The 21,316-nt window shown below is 49.6% G+C and overlaps 1 protein-coding gene across 1 annotated transcript in view; it reads right to left on the bottom strand.

The window, feature by feature from the left end:
• Positions 1-4,867: 4,867 nt before the first annotated feature.
• Positions 4,868-21,316, bottom strand: part of LOC140723755 (NACHT, LRR and PYD domains-containing protein 3-like) — a 61,060-nt gene continuing 44,611 nt past the window's right edge. Inside the window, exons 5-15 of the mRNA XM_073038297.1 lie at positions 17,734-17,830; positions 14,984-15,415; positions 14,242-14,408; positions 11,904-12,075; positions 11,744-11,809; positions 8,428-10,165; positions 6,582-6,668; positions 6,256-6,426; positions 5,930-6,100; positions 5,607-5,774; positions 4,868-5,444 (exon numbers count right to left, since the gene is read on the bottom strand). Coding sequence (XP_072894398.1) covers positions 5,357-5,444; positions 5,607-5,774; positions 5,930-6,100; positions 6,256-6,426; positions 6,582-6,668; positions 8,428-10,165; positions 11,744-11,809; positions 11,904-12,075; positions 14,242-14,408; positions 14,984-15,415; positions 17,734-17,743 — 3,270 coding nt within the window. The 5' untranslated portion in view covers positions 17,744-17,830 and the 3' untranslated portion in view covers positions 4,868-5,356. The remainder of the gene's footprint in view (positions 5,445-5,606; positions 5,775-5,929; positions 6,101-6,255; positions 6,427-6,581; positions 6,669-8,427; positions 10,166-11,743; positions 11,810-11,903; positions 12,076-14,241; positions 14,409-14,983; positions 15,416-17,733; positions 17,831-21,316) is intronic.

Here is a 21,316-nt window from a genome sequence, read left to right as displayed (position 1 = left end):
ACCAGCGTGGAGCGATGCCCGTGTGGACAAGACGGCGTGGAGCTCCCTCATCACAGCGCTCCGGAGGGGAGGCTCCTACGGAGTGGGCGGGTCCCAGCTCGATATCGGGAACTGTGGAGAGCGGAGTAGAGAGGGAGGGATGGAGGGGAACGTAGGAAGGTTGTGAGAGAGAGATGGCAGGGTGCTACGATCGACGTAAATTGGAGGATGACGGAGGAGAAAGAGGAAACGGGAAGGAAGAGGTGAAGGGAAGGCGGACAGGAGTGGGGAAGGGAAGGTAGCTGTGGGAGAGGGTGTTGAGGTGAGGGAACTGGAGAGGTTGGGAGGTGGTGGGGAGGAAGGGAAGGCAAGGAGGGGAGAAATTGCAGATACGGGCGATGTTGGGAGAGGAGAGAGAGAGAGGGAGATTGGCAGACGAAGGTGGGTGGGAGTGGGCAAAAGGGAATGAGGAAAGACGTGTTGCAAAAGAAGGGGGAGGATTGTATGGAGGAGTAACGAAGGGAGGGAGGGATAGAGGGCGAAGGAAGAGAGGTGGAGGTCGGGCAATTAGAAGAAGGGAGAGAGATATCGTGAGACAGCTGGAAATCCCGGGCTAAACGTTAGCCAATTTACAAACCCCCCCTCCCCCCCACCCTCGGAAATGCGGGGAGCTGTGGTCGGGATGCAAGGGTGGTTCGGCCTCACTCTCCGCCACCTCCGTGAATCATTCCCGCAACCCCCGGATCAGCGCGACTCTGTAAGCATCCTCTCCCGTTCTACGGTGCGCCAGAGGGATTACCCGATAGAGGACCGGCATGGAAGTACCCTCTCCTCCTCCTTTTCCTCTTCCCCACTCGACACCTCTAATCTTCGTCTCCGCTGTGACCCCTTCACGACTTCTCTGGCGCTCTCTTCCTTGCTCTCTCCCTCCATCGTCTACATTCCTTCTCCCTCACCCCTCCCTTTGCAGCACTCCGCTTTCCTCTCCGTAACAATCTCTCTCCCCTTCCTATCCTCCTCTCCGCACTTCTCAATTCATCTCTCTCTCTCTTCCTCACGTTAAACGCGCCCACATTTCTCTCTCTCTCCCAATCTCCTCCCCCTCTATTTCTCTACCCATCTTCCTCATCCCCTCCCGTTTTCTCATCTCCATCATTATCCCTTCACTCCTACCTCTCTCCCATCACTTCCCTCAACCCCCGCAGTCCACTGCCACCCACTGCCACCCCTCTCTCCATCCCCCTCTTTCTCCTCACTCTCACTACTCTTCCCACCGCCACTCTTACCTCTGTCGACCACCCTCTAGTACACTCTCAATCCCTCACCACGGCACCTCCCCACCCCCAGCTCTCGGTTCCTCTTTATCAGCTGCTCAACTCGTGTTTGTTGGCGTCGGTCTGACTCCCTTGTCAACACAGGCTTCCTCTGACAACGGTTGCTTCCCCTTCCTGAGCTCAGAGACGCAGATAATCCTCGACAGAATGGACGACAGCGAGACTTACAAGAATAAGAAACCCACTAAAAATGCCGCACGGGCTGCATCCCAAGGTGAGTGGGGCAGAAAGACGGAGGGAGGGAGTTTCAATCTGAGACTGACTCCGAAAGCGTGTGATGAACAGTATGGATGGAAACCCTTCTGCGTTCGACCACGGGGGTTTGTGATGGCGCAGTGGGGAGGGAGATTCACTCTGAGTCTGCGATATCTACCAAAGCCCCCTCGTCTCTGTCACACCCCCTCCCTCCCCAAACGCCTCCCTCGCCGGTACCCACCACAGCCCCCTCGTCTCTGTCACACCCTCTCCCTCCCCAAACGCCTCCCTCTCTGTGTTGACAGGGATTTGTGGAGAGAATGGGGGAGAGTTGAATTCTGGAGTTAGACTCCCCCCTTCAACCGCAAATCAATCTCTCAGTTCTGAGCTTATACTGAATGGCCAGAGAGGACAGTCGGCAGAGAGGGAGAGTCGCTGTTTCATAATACCTCACTGTGTTACCGGACCGAGCAGAAGGTGCTGCACTCTGTGTCAGATCCTGGGAACGAGTAATGGGACGGTGTGGAGGGAGATTCACTCTGTGTCTGACCCCCGAGTGAGTGTGATGGGACGGTGTGGAGGGAGATTCACTCTGTGTCTGACCCCGGGAGTGTGTGATGAGACGGTGAGGAGGGAGATTCACGCTGTGTCTGACCCCGGGAGTGTGTGATGGGAAGGTGCGGAGGGAGATTTACTCTGTGTCTGACCCCGGGAGTGTGTGATGGGACGGTGTTAAGGGATATTCACTCTGTGTCTGTCCCCGGGAGTGTGTGATGGGGCGGTGTGGAGGGAGATTCACTCTGTGTCTGACCCCGGGAGTGTGTGATGGAACGGTGTGGAGGGAGATTCACTCTGTGTCTGACCCCGGGAGTGTGTGATGAGACGGTGTGGAGGGAGATTCACTCTGTGTCTGACCCAGGGAGAGTGTGATGGGACGGTGCGGAGGGAGATTCACTCCGTGTCTGACGCCGGGAATGTGTGATGGGACGGTGCGGAGGGAGACTCACTCTGTGTCTGACCCCGGGAGTGTGTGATGGGAAGGTGTGGAGGGAGATTCAATCTGTGTCTGACTGCGGGATTGTCTGATGGGACGGTGTGGAAGTAGATTCACTCACTGTCTGACCCCGGGAGTGTGTGATGGGCCGGTGCGTAGGGAGATTCACTCTGTGTCTGACCACAGGAGTGTGTGATGGGGCGGTGCGGAGGGAGATTCATTCTGTATCTGACCCCTGGAGTGTGTGATGTGACAGTGTGGAGGGAGATTCACTCTGTGTCTGAATGCGGGATTGTCTGATGGGACGGTGTGGAAGTAGATTCACTCTGTGTCTGACCCCGGGAGTGTGTGATGGGACGGTGCGGAGGGAGATTCATTCTGTGTCTGACGAATGGAGTGTGTGATGTGACAGTGTGGAGGGAGTTTCACTCTGTGTCTGACCAAAGGAGTGTGTGATGGGACGGTGTGGAGGGAGATTTACTCACTGTCTGACCCAGGGAGTGTGTGATGGGACAGTGTGGAGGGAGATTCACTCTGTGTCTGACCCCGGTAGTGTGTGATGGGACGGTGCGGAGGGAGATTCACTCTGTGTCTGAACCCGGGAGTGTGTGATGGGATGGTGTGGAGGGAGATTCACTCTGTGTCTGACTCCGGGAGTGTGTGATGGGACGGTGTGGAGGGAGATTCACTCTGTTTCTGACCCCGGTAGTGTGTGATGGGACGGTGCGGAGGGAGATTCACTCGGAGTCTGACAACGGGAGTGTGTGATGGGACGGTGCGGAGGTTGATTCACTCTGTGTCTTAACCCGGGAGTGTGTGATGGGACGGTGCGGAGGGAGATTCACTCTGTGTCTGACACCGGGGGTGTGTGATGTGACGGTGCAGAGGGAGATTCACTCTGTGTCTGACCCCGGTAGTGTGTGATGGGACGGTCCGGAGGGAGGTTCACTCTGTGTCTGACCCCGGGAGTGTGTGATGGGACGGTGTGGAGGGAGATTCACTCTGTGTCTGACAGCGGGAGTGTGTGATGGGACGGTGCGGAGGCAGATTCACTCTGTGTCTGACCCCGGGAGTGTGTGATGGGACGGTGCGGATGGAGGTTCACTCTCTGTCTGACCCCGGGAGTGTGTGATGGAACTGTGCGGTGGGAGATTCACTCTGTGTCTGAACCCGGGAGTGTGTGATGGGACGGTGCGAAGGGAGATTCACTCTGTGTCTGACCCCGGGATTGTGTGTTGGGACGGTGTGTAGTGAGATTCACTCTGTGTCTGACACCGGGCGTGTGTGATGGGACGGTGCGGAGGGAGATTCTCTCTCTGTCTGACACCGGGAGTGTGTGATGGGACGGTGTGGAGGGAGATTCATGGGACGGTGTGGAGAGAGATTTACTCTGTGTCTGACCCCGTGAGTGTGTGATGGGACGGTGCGGAGGGAGATTCACTCTGTGTCTGACCCCGGGAGTGTGTGATGGGACGGTGCGGAGGGAGATTCACTCTGTGTCTGACTCCGGGAGTGTGTGATGGGACGGTGTGGAGGGAGATTCACTGTGTTTCTGTCTCCGGGAGTGTGTGATGGGTCGGTGTGGAGGGAGATTCATTCTGTGTCTGACGAATGGAGTGTGTGATGGGATGGTGTGGAGGGGGCTTCACTCTGTGTTTCACGCCGGTATTCCATCCTCCATCCGTCTCGTACTCGGGACCTCAGTGACTCACGTCTGATATTCGAGCCGATATTAACTGTCTGCGGGGTACAGGAGGGGGACGGTTAGCCAGGAAGGGGGTTAATTTGAGACGAGATCCTGGGCACCCAGACACTGCCAGACCGACCTCCCTCAGCCTGGAGCTGAGACGCTACTGTGTCGGTGTGAGGAGCTCCGACCCACTGTTCCAGTGCACAGGGTGCGGGGGGCAGCAGAAACCTCAAACAAACTCAAGTCCGACACCAAGGCAGGAAGTTACAGCGGTTTATTGATTTCATCATGATAAATGCAAATTAAACAGTATGTGAGCTGCTGACTTGCGGGAATAAATTAGCTGTTGTAGCGATGTACTACATACAGAGCGAGAGACAACGGCACGCAGTCGGTAAGTCTGTTCCAGACTAGTTTATTCAAACTTCGCGGCGCTGGATTTTAATCCCTGGTTCCCGCCCTGTCCGGGCGGAAATGACGTCAGAGGTGCTCCTTTGCGCTGGCGATTTGTGAGCCGGCGCGCCTGCGCAGAAAGTGGGTCGCCAAACTGTTCCCGGACTCACTCACAGTCACGCAGAATTAACTGACCGGTGACAACGGGTGACAGGTGGATTAATCAGTCCCGTTCCTCACCGTCATTCTGCATCGCCTAAGCGATACTTATAAAATCACACTTCAGGGCCGTGTCCGGGATCGCTGCATATCCAGGGTCACTGCCGAAATATTTCTCTGTTGAACATCATTATATCGGCCAGACTGCCGAATGCACCGTCCTCTGCAAAGGGAGCAAAAGGATTCTATCCCTGGATAATCACACCCCGGGACACCGGTGTCCCTGACTGAGCCGCGGCCCCCCGGGCTCCTCCTGTCTGTGTAATGCCCCGGGGTGTCACGCGGGAGAGTCTCGAACCCGCACATCCGGCGGAAGCTGCGCCGCTGGACAACAGGCGGAAATACGTCACTGCGGGAACGCTTCCGATATCACCGAGCTCGATCCCGGAGCCAGTTCCGTTAAAACCGTTGCGAAGTCCCCCCGGCGCGTGGCCATTACAGGTAAGGGCGGGATTTAAAGGGTAGGGGGGAGTTAAAGGGGAGAGGGAGTTAAAGGGGAGAGCAGGGAATCGGCTCCATCCCGCGGGCGGGGATGTTGACACATTCAGATGTTCACACGATCACTGTCAGTCCGCGTCTGACTTCCCGCAGAGATCTCAGATCCTTCTCCCCGGTCTGACTGAACCGATTCCCGTCCAGCCTGAAACAGATGGGAGAATGAAGATGGAATAAACATTACACAACAGTGTCAGTAACAGGGGACTGGGGTTAATGCTTCAACAACACTCACAGACAAATATCACCAGAAAACCCGCGGATCCGCTGACATTTTATCACATTGAACATTAACACAAACACTCACTCGATCCAATTCAGATTCGGGCAGGTCAGTATGAGGCGGCGGAGAGCGGGGACAGATCGGTCTGTCAGCGAGTTTAATCCCAGATCCAGCCCCGTAAGTGATGGGTTTGTACTGAGAGCGGAGGCGAGATCGTCGGTCCCAGAATCTGTGAGACTGACATCGTTCAGCCTGGAGATGAGAGAGAGAGAGGGTGAAGGACACAGAGAGACAGGAGACGGTACAGATCCCCAGTGTTTATCAATAACACAATTATTGATCACATTAATGTTCAGTGTCAGACACCCAGTGACTGTAAACACAATCTCCCACAGTCTGGTACTTACCGCAGTTTCTGTATTTTACACTCCGGGTTCCTCAGAGCCTCAGACACCAGTTTCACTCCTGAATCTCCCAGTTTATTATTACTCAGGTCCAGCTCCGTCAGTGTTGGGTTTGTACTGAGAGAGGAGGCGAGATTCTCGGCCCCAGAATCTGTGAGACCGACCCGGTTCAGCCTGGAGATGAGAGAGAGTGAGGGTGAAGGATACAGAGAGACAGGAGACGGTACAAATCCCCAGTGTTTATCAGTAACACAGCTACTGATCACAATAATGTTCAGTGTCAGACACCCAGTGACTGTAAACACAACCTCCCACAGTCTGGTACTTACTCCAGTTTCTGTACTTTACACTCCGTGTTCCCCAGAGCCGAAAACACCAGTTTCACCCCTGAATCTCCCAGTGTATTATTACTCAGGTCCAGCTCTGTCAGTGATGGGTTTGTACTGAGAGCGGAGGCGAGATCCTCGGCCCCAGAATCTGTGAGACCGACATCCCTCAGCCTGGAGGTGAGAGAGAGTGAGGGTCAAGGACACAGAGAGACAGGAGACGGTACAGATTCCCAGTGTTTATCAGTAACACAATTATTGATAACATTAATGTTCAGTGTCAGACACCCAGTGACTGTAAACACAATCTCCCAAGGTCTGGTACTTACCACAGTTTCTGTATTTTACACTCGGGGTTTCCCAGAGCCATAGACACCAGTTTCACTCCTGAATCTCCCAGGTCATTGAAACCAAGTCTAAACACAAACAGACAATTTGATGAACAAAGTGATTCAAACCGTGGGTCTGGGTCTGAGGGGATTTCTCTCACGCGGATATTTCAGGAAACATTAAACCCTTCAGTAAATCACCGATTGGATTTCGCATCACTGTCAATGTCCCTCACTGCCCAGCTCCAGGGTATTCACCCAATGTCAGTAATTTAGTCTGTTGCTGTGACCCTGTGAACTCACATATTCCGTCTCATTCACCATTGGCTAGAAAAGTGTTACTGATCACAGAGTGTCAGAAGGGGCAGGGTTGAAGGGGATATAGTCCCGCAGTGAGGAAGCTTTTTGAATCGGGAAATGACGATGGGAGATGGAGGAAGAGACCCCACCTGAGTGAACGGGTGGAAAGACACAAGTGGAAAGGAATGGGGGAAAGAGATCCCACAGGAGAAATGCGGATGGTGACAAGAGATCCCACAGGAGGAAGGGAATGGGGAAAAGTGATCCCAAAGGAGGAAGGGGGTGGGGAAAAGGGATCCCACAGGAGGAAGATGTGGAAGAGAGATCCCACAGGAGGAAGGGGATGGGGGAGAGAGATCCCACAGGAGGAAGAGGAATGGGGAAAAGAGATCCCACAGGAGAAAGAGGGATGGAGAAGTGAGATCCTATAGGAGGAAGTGGAATGGGGAAGAGAGATCCCATAGGAGGAATGGGGATGGGGAAGAGAGATCCAACAGGAGGAAGTGGATTTAGGAAGATATATCGCACAGGAAGAAGAGGGATGGGGAAGTGAGATCCCACAGAAGGAAGGGGGTTAGGGAAGAGAGATCCCACAGGAGGACGGCGGATGAGGAAGGGAGATCCCACAGGAGAAAGGGGGACGGGGTAGAGAGATCCCGCAGGAAGAAGGGGGATGCGGAACAGAGATCCCACAGGGGAAAGGCGGGTGGGGAAGAGAGATCCCACAGGAGAAAGGGGGATGGGGTAGAGAGATCCCGCAGGAGGAAGGGGATGAGGAAGCGGGATCCCATAGGAGGAAGGGGAATGGCGTGTGAGATCCTACAGGAGGAAGGGGAATGGGGAAGAGAAATCACAAAGGAGAAAGTGGATTTGGGAAGATATATCGCAGAGGAAGAAGGGGCATAGGGAAGAGAGATCCACGGGAGGAAGGGTGATGGGGAAGAGAGATCCCTCAGGAGGAAGGGGGATAGGGAAAAGAGATCCCACAGGAGGAAGGGAATGGGGAAAAGAGATCCGACACGAGAAAGGGGGATGGGGTAGAGAGATCCCACATGAGGAAGGGGGATGGAGAAAAGAGATCCCACAGGAGGAAGGCAATGGGGAAAAGAGATCCCACAGGAGGAAAGGTGATGGGGAAGAGAGATCCCTCAGGAGGAAGGGGGATGGAGAAACGGGATCCCACAGGAGGAAGGGGAATGGGGAAGATAATTCACACAGGAGGAAGTGGATTTGGGAAGATATATCGCACAGGAACAAGGGGGATGGGGATGAGTGATCCCACAGCAGGTACGGGGGTGTGGAAGTGAAATTTAACAAGAGGAAGGGTAATGGGTAAGAGAAATCCCACAGGAAAACGGGGGATGGGGAAGAGAGATCCCACAGGAAGAGGGGGGATGGGGAAGAGTGATCGCACAGGAAGAAGAGAGGTGGCATTTGTCACAATTCATCTCAATCTGATTTACTGCAGTTTTACCCAAATCCGTTTACTTTGAAACAGCACAAGGGAACAGTTTCACAGTTCAGAGTGAGAGATGAAACAAGTTACTTCAACTCCTGGCACTTGTGCAGCCCGGGTCCCAGCCGCTGGAGTCCTTCACATTGGATGTGGCAGTTCCACAGGTCGAGCTCTTTTATTGTATCAGAGAGTCCGATGACATGAGACAGTACCGCGCAGTCAATAGGGGTCAGTGGCAATTCACGTAATGAAAGTGTTTTCATAGACCCCAGTGCGGCCTGAGCCAGATCACGATTCTGAGACTCAAACAGGTAGTGCAATGTGTTCAGGAGGCTCCTTTTACTATCTTCACTCCTCGTGTTTCCACTCTGGCGTTTAACCTCCTCCTTCACCCAGTCAATCACCCCGCAGGTTGTTTGATGAGGAAATGGACCGAGAAACTCCTCCAGTCCCCGAGCTGTCATTGGGTTGGAGAGACCAGCAACGAAACGGAGAAATACCTCAAATCGTCCATCTTCCGTCTTGTGGGCTTCAGTGAGGAATTTCAGGATATCCTCGGGATGTACAGTCAGGAATTGTGCGACTGCAGCTACAAACTCTTGGATGGTGAGGTGTGGGAATGTGTACACCACGCTCCGGGCAGAATCCTCTCTCTCCAAAAGCTCCAGCAGGAACCCGGACAGGAACTGGGAAGGCTGCAGATTGTAATTGATCAAATCTCCATCTGTAAACACAATCTTCTTCTCGGACACTCCTCTGTAGGCCATCTGACCAACCCTGTGTAACACATCACGGGGGCTCTCAATCTCACGGCCGTGGTTTTTCAGGATATTGTAAATATAGTAGGAGTACAGTTGAGTGACGGTCTTGGGAACTCGCTGCGGGTCCCTGACTCTTTGTGTGAAGAAGGGGCCCAGTGTTAGAGCGAGGATCCAGCAGTAGGAGGGGTTGTAGCTCATGGTGTACAGGATCTCGTTCTCCTGCACGTGTTTGAAAACAGCTGCTGCCACCATCTGATCTTCAAAATGCCTGATGAAATATTCCTTCCGTTCCTCACCAACAAATCCCAGGATTTCAGCCCAGACACCGATCTTCGCTTTTTCCAAGAAATGTAACACAGTGGGGCGGGTGGTCACCAGCACTGAACACCCTGGGAGCAGCTTGCCCTGGATTAAACTGTACACTATGTCAGACACTTCACACCACCACTCGGGATCTGGGCACTGGTGCTTGGGTTCTGTATCTCTCCGACTGTCCGCAAAATCGATTCTGTGCTTGAATTCATCCAAGCCATCGAATATAAACAGCAATCCCTCTGGGTTCTTCCAGACCTCTCTCAGGATATTCCCAAAGTAAGGATACTGATCCAGAATCAGTTCCCTCAGGTTTATTCTGCAGTTGATAGAGTTTAAATCCCGGAATTTGAAACTGAAGACAAACTGGAACTGTTGGAATATTTTCCCGGCGGCCCAGTCATAAACAATCTTTTGTACCATTGTTGTTTTCCCGATTCCTGGCACTCCGGCTACTGCTGCGGAACTGCCAGATTTGGATTTACTCCGGGAAAAACTGCTGTGGAATAGCTGTGCAGTCTGTATTTTTTCTAACGCTCCACAGAGATGTTGCTCTCTATAATCCTCGTGGTCTCTGCCTCTTGCCAGCAGCTCGTGTTCCACCAGTCTCCGATCTCGAAGAGTAGAAATGACGGTGAGCTTTGTGTATCGATCATCCAGCTGGAAAACCTTCACCTTCTCCCTCATCAGGATCGTGTTCACTCTCAGTGTTTCAGTTTGTGCCCGCAGAGTCTCCTTGTGTTTCTGTTGAATATCTTCATGGGAACAAAAACATATTCAAAATGTTAACTAGCTCAACTGACAAAGAACTTTATAACTACATTTCAATATTCAGTGTTTGAGATTATATGAATTAATTCAATGCTTCGATGGATATTAGGACAGAAAGTAAAATTCTGTTCACAGACACAGGAACTAACAGCGATGGTTGTCTCAGAAAAATGTCCAATCCTCATATTCTGACACTAATTAATGATTAAGGTGAACATTCCCCTGATATCCTATTGCAATCCTGACTGCACTTCAGTTACAATATTTCACTATATTTAAAGCATTGTTTGCATCATTAACAGACGATGTTATTGCTGACCTGGTGTGGAAATATGGAGAGCAGGACACTGTGCATTTTGGCAAAGCTACACACTGGGGAGTCACAGGTGTCCACTGCAAACACCAATGGTGTCAAAACAGGAACAGAACATGCGGGAAATGGGGGTTTCTTTACTTAGAGATGTTCCTGATTTCGAAGAGCGTCAGCATTCAGAGAAGGCAGGATAATGGGGTTAAGAAAAATTGCAAAGCAAATTCACTGAGCTGAATGGCTTAATTATCTTCCTAAGTCTTATGGTTTTAGGGAGCATCTAGAGTATTGTGTTCACTTCTGATTGTCCAGCACTGGGAATGATTGGAGAGGGTGCAGAACAGGTTCACCAGGATGTTGCTTGGATTCGGTGCCATGTGAGGCAAGTAGAGGTTTGAGAAACTTGGATTGTTTATTCTGGAGTTAGAATAGAGATCTGCCTGATGTTTATAAGATTGAGAGATAAGATTTTGGGTCGAGAGCCTGTATTTTGCTTTCAACTTGGGATTGATGGCTCATACCAGAGGGCATTTGGTTATGGTGAAATGGGGTAAATTTAGAGTACATGTGGGCAGATTTTTCACAGGGTGGTGTGTACCTGGAATTTACAGCCTGGGTCGTGTTGGAGGCAACTATGTTATAGATGCTCCAAGAGATACGTGAATGTGCAGGAAATGCGAGGGTATGGTCAATAGCATAAGAGAGGATAACAAAGTGTTTCTTTTGTTCTTTCCCAGATATATAAAGAGTAAAAAAGTAGAGGGTTGATATCGAACCGCTGGAAAATGAAGTTGTAGATTTAGTAACGGGTGCAAAAGGAAAGGTCAGACATACTCTGTGGAAGTCACTAGCAGAATTCCAAATTGTAAAGAGCATCAGCGGACAGAATTGAGTGCAGCTGCTATTACGAAGGAGAAGGTGCTTCGGAATCTGAAAGGTCTGAAGAGAGAAACGTCACCTGGACTGGGTCATACAGTGTGTCAGGAGCCTGTCTGGGGTGTGTGGGGATTTCCAGAGCGTTAGGACCCGGAGTGGAGGGTTCAGAGACACAAGGACTGGATTAATACATCAACAGCTGGAACAGCTGGAAAAATACGCTTTACAATGTTCAGGCTGCAACGAGAGATGATCTGAATTGTAACCTGAAACCAGAGATCGGCGAATGATTGATGGTGGATTTTCGTTCCCAGATTCTGCCAAGTCACAGTCTAACATTTGAGATGTGGTTTGAACTGAGCATTTCATCACTCACCTGTCAGTTCAGTGGGTAACTCAGACAACCCTTGTGCGATGTTCATGTATTCCTCTGGGTCAGGACCTGTTTAAATCAAAAAAAGAGTTCATGAAAACAGAACTAAAATAATTGCAACCATTTAATGTGCCTTTGGGTTCAGTGCGTGTTTTTAACATACCGAGCTCCTGTATTTCCCTCAGTATCCTGTCCAACTTCGGTAACTCAGTCCTCCACATCACAAAGGATTCCCACATCGCCCTCCGGGCCCGGGAGCCTTTGCCCATCACCAAACTGAGGAAGAGTCTGGAGCTCTCTGTCCGGTTTCCCTTCTCTGTCAGTTCAGTGACTTTCTAGAAAAGCAAACAATTAATTTATTGTGGAGTAGATGGACAGACATGGCGAATCTCACAGATTAATATTCATCCTGGATTAATGAGCTGAGGTGAATTTGACCGACGGTCCTGATAAGATGCAAAATTAATTTTAGACTGAATGCCTGTTCAACAGTCCAGATATGCAGCCCTTGCACTTATGTCATACAACGATATGACTATTACAGCACAGTAACACAGTCCGTGCCGAGCGCTTACTCTCACCTAGTTCCATCTACCTGCACTCAGCCCATAACCCTCCATTCCCTTCCTGTCTATGTACATATCCATTTTTTAAAATGACAATATTGAACCTGTCTTTGCCACTTCTACTGTAAGCTCATTCCACACAGTTACCACTCTCTGAGTAAAGAAGTTCCCCCTCGTGTTACCCCTTAACTTTTGCCCCCAACTCTCAACTCATGTCCATTTGTTTGAATCTCGCCTACTCTCAATGGAAAAAGCCTATCCATATCAACACTATCCCCTCATAATTTTAAATGCCTCTATCAAATGCCCCCCCCCTGAAACTTCAACGCTGTAAAGAATAAAGACTTAACTTGTTCAACCTTTCTCTGTACTTAGGTGCTGAGACCCAGGTAACATTCTAGTAAATCTCCTCTGTACACTCTATATTTTGTTGACATCTTTATGAATAATTCGGTGGCCAGAACTGTACACAATACTCCAAATTTGGCCTTACAAATGCCTTGTACAATTTATCTTTACTTCCCAACTCCTGCACTCAATGCTCTGATTTAAAAAGGCCAGCATACCAAAAGCTTTCTTCACCACCCTATCCACATGAGATTCCACCTTCAGGGAACTATGCACCATTATTACTAGTTCACTGTGTTATACTGCACTCTTCAACGCCCTACTATTTACCATGTGTGTCCTATTTTGATTAGTACTACAAAAATAAAGCACCTCAAACTTATCAGCATTAAACTCAATCTGCAAACTTTCAGCCCACTCTTCTAACTGTCCTAAATCTCTCTGTAAGATTTGAAAACTACTTCATTTTCCACAACGCCACCTATCTTAGTATCATCTGTATACTTAGTAATCCAATGTACCACCCCATCATCCAGATCATTAATGTATATGACAAACAACATTGGACCCAGTACAGATCCCTGAGGCACACCACTAGTCAACGGCCTCCAACCTGACAAACAGTTATCCACCACTACTCTCTGGCATCTCCCATCCAGCCACTGTTGAATCCATTTATTACTTCAATATTAATACCTAACGATTGAACCTTCCTAACTAACCTTCCGTGCGGAACCTTGTCAAAGGTCTGACTGAGGTCCGGTACACTGATAAATACAGCAGGTGTGAGAGGAGAAGGTGACTCTGAACCTGCAGTTCCCAGTGCTCCCCACCTGAACAGCCGAAACAGATCTACTGAAGACAAAGGTCTGACTGAGGTCCGGTACACTGATAAATACAGCAGGTGTGAGAGGAGAAGGTGACTCTGAACCTGCAGTTCCCAGTGCTCCCCACCTGAACAGCTGAAACAGATCTACTGAAGACAAAGGTCTGACTGAGGTCCGGTACACTGATAAATACAGCAGGTGTGAGAGGAGAAGGTGACTCTGAACCTGCAGTTCCCAGTGCTCCCCACCTGAACAGCCGAAACAGATCTACTGAAGACAAAGGTCTGACTGAGGTCCGGTACACTGATAAATACAGCAGGTGTGAGAGGAGAAGGTGACTCTGAACCTGCAGTTCCCAGTGCTCCCCACCTGAACAGCCGAAACAGATCTACTGAAGACAAAGGTCTGACTGAGGTCCGGTACACGGATAAATACAGCAGGTGTGAGAGGAGAAGGTGACTCTGAACCTGCAGTTCCCAGTGCTCCCCACCTGAACAGCTGAAACAGATCTACTGAAGACAAAGGTCTGACTGAGGTCCGGCACACTGATAAATACAGCAGGTGTGAGAGGAGAAGGTGACTCTGAACCTGCAGTTCCCAGTGCTCCCCACCTGAACAGCTGAAACAGATCTACTGAAGAGAAGTCAGAGATCAAAGTCTTTAATGCCAGGTAGAACTCCTAGCAAGTACAGGAGATTAATATTGATCACTATTCCCTTTGATACCAGAAGTTCAGTGACAATACTCTAAATACACTCACCTCATTTTCTTCTCTACTGAAATGTCCCTCCTTTGTCAACATCCAACCGAGTCGTTCAACTTTCTCTTCAATTGCATGTTTCAGTCTCTCCCTGTAGAACTTTGTCAGTTGGTACAGTCGATACTCGCCCCCCTCTGCCAGGAGGTCGGAGATTGTAAACTCTGGCTCTGCGAATATAAAATGGGAATGTAGTCACAAACTCAAATATCGCTTGTCTCCACTGCTTCACCAAACTCAACAAACCAGTCATCTCTTGAACCTCAATGTTTACCTGCTTTCAGCTGGAAACACGTATTTTGCCCTAATCTCCAACACTGGCCTTAAAAAACCGACCCATCAATGCGCTGTGCTAGACGTTCCCAGAAGGAACCCATTCACCAGAAACCTGTCTCTCCCACGGTCCCTCCCACTCACCGATTTCAGTTTAAAATGGGCAATATATGTTGGGACTGTCAATGATAGTCGCTTCCCAGAGATACTCTCTCTATCCTGTCGAATACATTTCCCATAACTCATATCCTGGACATACTCTCTGATCCGGATAGCTGCATTTCCTCCGATACACATCCTGGAAATCCTCAGAACAGGTAGGACATTTCCTGTAGTGCGGTAACCGGTGCCACACTACACTGCATGCACCACGACCACACTTTCCCCTCTCTGACCAACCCTCCAACAAGGAATCACATTTACCCACTTCCCACCTCATTCTGCGAACACATCACCCTCATGCTTCACTCACCCACTCCCTGTTGGGCACTTGACAATTCCGTGTTTAATGAGCTTCCGAGCTGACAGGCAGTCGCTTCACTTGTGCCGGTTCCAGGGTCCTGCTCAGTGTCTCTGACGTCACTGTCTCTGGGCTGACAGGCAGTCGCCTCACTTGTGCCGGTTCCAGGGTCCTGCTCAGTGTCTCTGACATCACTGTCTCTGGGCTGACAGGCAGTCGCCTCACTTGTGCTGGGTCCAGGGTCCTGCTCAGTGTCTCTGACGTCACTGTCTCTGGGCTGAATTTGCTCCTCCTCCTCTGCGGCCGGACCGCATTCCATTGGGACATTGCTCTCAATCTGACCCTGCTTTGGAACCTTGCTTCCCGTGTCCCGATCATCTTCCCCCGATGAGCTGCCTGGTAAAAGCCTCTTGAGTACTTTCTGTACCCGATTTAATTTCCCACCTGCAGTAAATGATGAATTGCAGGTTTAGAGTGATTTATGCTCGAACAAGGATTCACAACGGGTGTCTGCAATGGGGCCGGGACTCCGGCTGACCGGATTTGGAGTGAGACTGAGCTGGTGAATGTGAACCACACATCCTGCCAGGTGACCATCCCCGTAAGCCAGTGAGTGGACACATCGACTCCCAGAAAAAGAACTGGGTAGACACAGTAATACTGATATGCATTTGTTGAACACACCAATAACCAGCGGTTATTAATGGAACGGCATCAGCAGATACCGGGAATTATCACTGGGATTATCTCCCACAGACATAAATCTCCCTGGATCACAAACTGTCCAGTCACCTGTATCACTCACAGACAAGCCACTGGATTACTCGTAGTCCGATCTTCCAGATCAAACGTTCTCCGGTTGCTTTGTCACACACTGTCTTGTCCCCTGGGTCAAAGACTGACCTCTGCCTTGAGATGGACAACGTCCAGTCCCCTGGGTTACAGATTGAACATAACCTTGAAGCCCATGATGCCTGGTCCCCTGGGTCCCATCCCGTCTCCTGAATAATAATTGTCATGTAGCAACTATACAATTCATTGGCAAAGGGAGAGTCGTGCGTGCAGTTCCAGTAGCTAAACAAAATCTCACTGAGAGAACTTTGCATTTGCTAAGGATGCAGTTGCTAACAATCTACAGGATGGATGTGATTCAGCTGGGAAGAGTGTCGGGGAGATTCACAAGTACGTTACCGGATGGGTTTGTTTGTTATCCAGTTCGGCTGGGACAGTTTGTCCCGGAACACGGGAGCTTGAAGGGTAAACTTGCACACGTAAAACAGAATCAGAATCAGGTTTATTATCACCGGCATGTGACGTGAAATTTGTTAACTTAGCAGCAGCAGTTCAATGCAATAGGTAATCTAGCAGAGAAAAAAATAATAATGAATATTTTTTTTAAAAAAAAGTAAACAAGTAAACCAATTACGTATATTGAATAGATTTTTTTTTAAATGTGCAAAAACAGAAAGACTGTGTATTTTGAACAAAGTTAGGTAGTGTCCAAAGATTCAATGTCCATTTAGGAATGGGATGGCAGAGAGGACGAATCTGTTCCTGAATCGCTGAGTGTGTGCATTCAGGCTTCTGTACCTCCTCCCTGATGGTAACAGTGAGAAAAGGGCATGCCCTGGGTGCTGGACGTCCTTAATAATGGACGCTGCCTTTCTGAGACACCGCTCCCTGAAGATCTACAACTTCCGGCAGCTTCTCTCGGTCCTGTGCAGTAGCCCCTCCATACCAGACAGTGACAAACCGATGCAGACCACAAATGAAGTGTCTCCTGATCCTCAGCCATTTCCAAGGCTAGCAATGTTCTCGGCTCGGCTACAGAAAACAGAGTTCGGAAAACTCCCCTCATCTACTTTGCGCAGCGAGGGGGGAGTTGAGAGCTGCCCTGACAAAACATGAAATGTTGTATTATCGCACAATCTTTGAAATCCACGAAATGCTCTTGTCACCTGCCTCTGAATTTTGTAAATGAAAGTTGAAGATGTCTTTCACCTCTAAACAGGCCCTGATGTGCAACAAACCCTGAACCTAGATAATGTTGTAGGGGTGGAACTGGACTCTCTGACGGTGGTGTCTGAAAAGAGGATGCGGTCCAAGTTGCATGCCATCTTGGAAAATACTCCCCTCCACTCCATAATGTACTGGTTAGGCACAGGAGTACATTCAGCCAGAGACTCATTCCACCGAGATGCAACACTGAGCGTCATAGGAAGTCATTCCTGCCTGTGGCCATCAAACTTTACAACTCCTCCCTCGGAGTGTCAGACACCCTGAGCCAATAGGCGGGTCCTGGACTTATTTCCACTTGGCATGATTAACTTATTATTATATATGGTTTTATATTGCTATATTTCTACACTATCCGTGGTTGGTGCGACTGTAACGAAATCCAATTTCCCTCGGGATCAATAAAGTATGTCCGTCTGTCTGTAGACTTTTACATAACAAACAACACCGCTGTCACATTCCTGTTTGTGTTTCACTCTCAACCTGCTGATTCAGGGTCTCCGGCTCCTTTCACTCAGGTGAAGCTTTGCCTGGTGAGTGGAGTCATTCGACCATTACTGGTGTCAGGTCCCTGCGCTGGAACTGTTGGACCGATCCATTACACAAATCACTTTACCAGTGGGATCAATGACACTGCTTGATGAAACTTTTTCTCTGCCCTGTTAGCGCCTGTGTAAGCTTCTTCATCTGAACTATTGTGCACCAACAGGGCAGAAGTTTAGTTATAAAGGTCCAGGTGAACATACCTGTAGCCATTCTGATTCTGACTGATGGTTGTTGATTGTCGTCGTCTTGTTTACACTCTGATCCCGGTGCAGGACAGCTCCACTTGCTGGTGATGCCCTGAATTAAACACAACAAGCAGACAGTGAGTCAGAGAGAGTTGGATTACTTTGCAAATGTGACAGTACAGCCATTCACTGTATCAGAGCCGCAGTTCGCATCAACTCCCAAACCATGTCTGTATGTCTGTCCAGTGATATTTAGAGCATCCTTCCGATAGAGGCACAGAGAAACAGAGCACAGATACTGACCCTTCAGCCCATCGAGACAATGCTGACCACAGTGTACACTGAGATGGTCCTAATTTTCTAAGTTGGGCCCGTTTTCCTCCTGGCCTCTTCCTTCCATCTTCACATCCCAACTGCTTCTGGAATTATATAATTGTGTCTACCTCATCCACTTCCTCTGGCAGTTCCCGCCACATAATCACCAGCCTCTGCATGAAACCGTTGCTGCTCGGGTTGGTTTTGGAATCTATTTCCCATCCTCTGCCCATTTAGATCCCCTATAAGCGACGATAATATTCACCGTGAGTACCATCTACTAATTGTCTGTCATCGGTGAAATTTCTGGTCAAGCCTTGTGCACTTGCATTCTGATCATTGCTATCAAATAATGAAAATCAAATGTCCCAACCTGTAGCCTCGCGGTACACCACTAGTTACCCGCCTCCACTCTGAGGAGAAACCTTCATCCACCACTCTTTGCTTGCTAGCTGCAAGGCAACTTTTGAACCCAACTAGCTGTGTCTCTGTACCGCATGGGATGTTATCTTCCAGACCAAGCTGTCATGAGGCAGCTTGCCAATGTACAATACCCACTCCCCCACACTCATTGACAATCATCTTCAAAAATGTTAAAAAAGTATTGTTGAACACAACTTTCCATGCACAATGCCATGGTGACTCATGATCGGTCTTTGTTGAACTATGTAGATATTCTGTGTGTGACTGGTACATATTGTGGAAAATTGTCTCCGGCACCTCACTTTTTTTGCTTATTTCGGGTTACCAGGCAAGGTTGTCCTCTTAGTCCATTATTATTTGATATTGCGCTGGAACCTTTGGCAATTGCTATTAGAGAATCACCTAACATTTTTGGCATTAATCGCGGGATGGATATCCGTAAGTTATCATAATATGCAGACAACTTGTTATTATACATTTCTGATCCTGAGAAATCCATTACTGCAGTTATATCATTGTTGGCTCAGTTTAGTAATTCTTCCGGGTATAAATTGAATCTTAATAAGAGTGAATTGTTCCCCCTAAATAGGCAGGTTCCAATTTACAGAAATTTGCATTTTAAATTAGTTACTGTTTATTTTATATACTTAGAGATTAAAATTACAAGAAAAAGCATAGGATTTTTTTAAGGTTAATTTTTTACCCTTAATTGATCACATTAAATATTTGTTTACAAAATGTTCACCATTGTCTTTATCATTGATAAGTCGGATTAATGGTTTTAAGGTGATTTTTTACCTATGTTCTTATATATATTTCAAGCGGTACCAATTTTTATTCTGAAATCTTTTTTTGACAATGTTCATTGAAAAATTTCTTCATGTATTTCTGGCAGAATAAAAATTCTAGGTTAGGTAAAAGACATTTACAGAAGTTAAAAAAGGACGGTGGATTGGCATTGCCAAATTTTAGATTTTATTGCTGGGCAATTAATATCCCATATTTGATATACTGGTCAGCGACAGTTCGCCGGTTGAAAGTCCGATAGTCCGCACACATGCGTACCCTTCTCATCTTCTTCCGGGCCACTACTATGGGGGACGCATAGGGGCTTCGAGACTCAGTGATGATTCCAGTTTCCTTCAACTTGCACAAGTGTTGCTGCACGTCTTCCACATCTGCAGGGGCCAGTCGCCGTGACCTCTCTCTGAACGGGGTGTCCTCAGTCACTCGAATGATATGGCGAGTGCTCTTGGAGCAACCCACATCGAATTCGCCAAGAGAAAAAACATCTTCCAGCTTCAAAGTCTTCTCCGCCAGCCTGCGTTTCTGCTCCGGCGACACAGGAGAATCCCCAAAGTTAAAGGCCTCAGCGGTCAGCTTTCCTCTGTTTTCCAATCCATCCCCCTCGTGGGCCTCACAGGGGCGTTAGACATTACCGTCACCGGGAACAAATGCGCCAGCGGGATCCCTCTCTTAAAGGTGATTTCTCCTGCCGTAGTGTTCCTGACACTGACGGCCATCCGTCTCGCAGGTACCACCGCTGGCCTCTGCACTTCGGGCCTCACCAGCACCCCCGCCGGAAATCGTGTCTCCCCCTCGAGATCGTGCGGGGCGTCTACTATCAGGGCTTCGCCCGCCGGCACTCCGGGGAATCTGAGGGTCCCCATCACTAGTGCCACCTCCCCTGCCGTATCACTTTAGACCTCCCTTGCGTACACCACACCGACACTCGTTTGCACTCAGGATCCAGCTCGAAACACCGCTTGAAACACTGGGTGTACCGAGAGGGTCTCCAGAAAGTTCTCCAGCGCCTTCTCCTTACCGGCTCCCAGGAGCCGTTCACAAGAGGGGAATTAGTCCCCAGCAGAAGGGCAGAGCGACACCTGTTTCCACCGGGTCCGGACAAACCAACACCGGCGTCTCAATGGCTTCAGACACTCCCTCATCGCCCTCCGAGAATTCCAATCTCACTGACAGGTACACGGATAATCACTGTCTCTTACACCCGAAATCTCCAGTGCCTCAAATGGGGTTACTGACAAGTGCTTTAGATATTTGTTGTAGAACGGCCGGTGCAATAAGGTAACCTGACATCCTGTGTCGAGGATGGCTTTTGCGTAAACTCCCTCTATCGGTAGGCCCACGCTTGGGCTTTCGCTGGTCCCCTGGCTGATTTCTAGCAATGTGTTCCTCCAGAGACCCCAGTCCGTTCCCTCACTGAGTCTCTCCTAAGTTTCCCGACTCCTCTCCGTTCTTATTCGCCCGGGAGCTTGCCTACCTCGGGACGTCTTGTCTCTCACAATCCCTCCGAAAGTGTCCCCCTTCGCCACAGCTGTAGCACACCCCTGACTGTTCACATTCCCGCCGGAAATGCCCCTCTTTCCCACAGTTATAGCACACGCTACCAGTCGCCCCTCCTCTCCCGGGACGCCCGCCACTACCAGCCCACTGCGCTGGTCGTCCCCCGAAGGCTTACTCTCCCTGTCCATCCCCTCAAACAGGGGTCCCTACTCCCCTGGGACCCCTTGGGTTTCTCGGACCTCAAACCGGCCAGCACTTCCTGCAACGTTGAGGATCGCCCCCGGTGGCCCGACCCCATTTACGGCCCAACGCGCTCTCTTCCTTCCTGTACTACAGTAAACAATGTTACAGTAATTCTGGAGTTCGACATTTACTATCTGGAGTCAGATCTTTACCGGAAATATACCAAAAATCGGCTACTCAGCCCATCCATCGTTCTGCCCCGTACAATAAAATCATGGCTTTCGCACCGTAATGTCGCCTGCCGCCTGTCTCTTTCTGTAACCGGTCAGCCCCCCAACCCCTTTTCCCACCACCGCCCCCACACCCGCTGTTC

This window comes from Hemitrygon akajei, unplaced genomic scaffold (assembly GCF_048418815.1).
Source record: "Hemitrygon akajei unplaced genomic scaffold, sHemAka1.3 Scf000132, whole genome shotgun sequence".
NCBI lineage: Eukaryota > Metazoa > Chordata > Chondrichthyes > Myliobatiformes > Dasyatidae > Hemitrygon > Hemitrygon akajei.
Note: the sequence above shows the minus strand (reverse complement) of the source record. Positions and strands in the feature narration are given on the sequence as shown.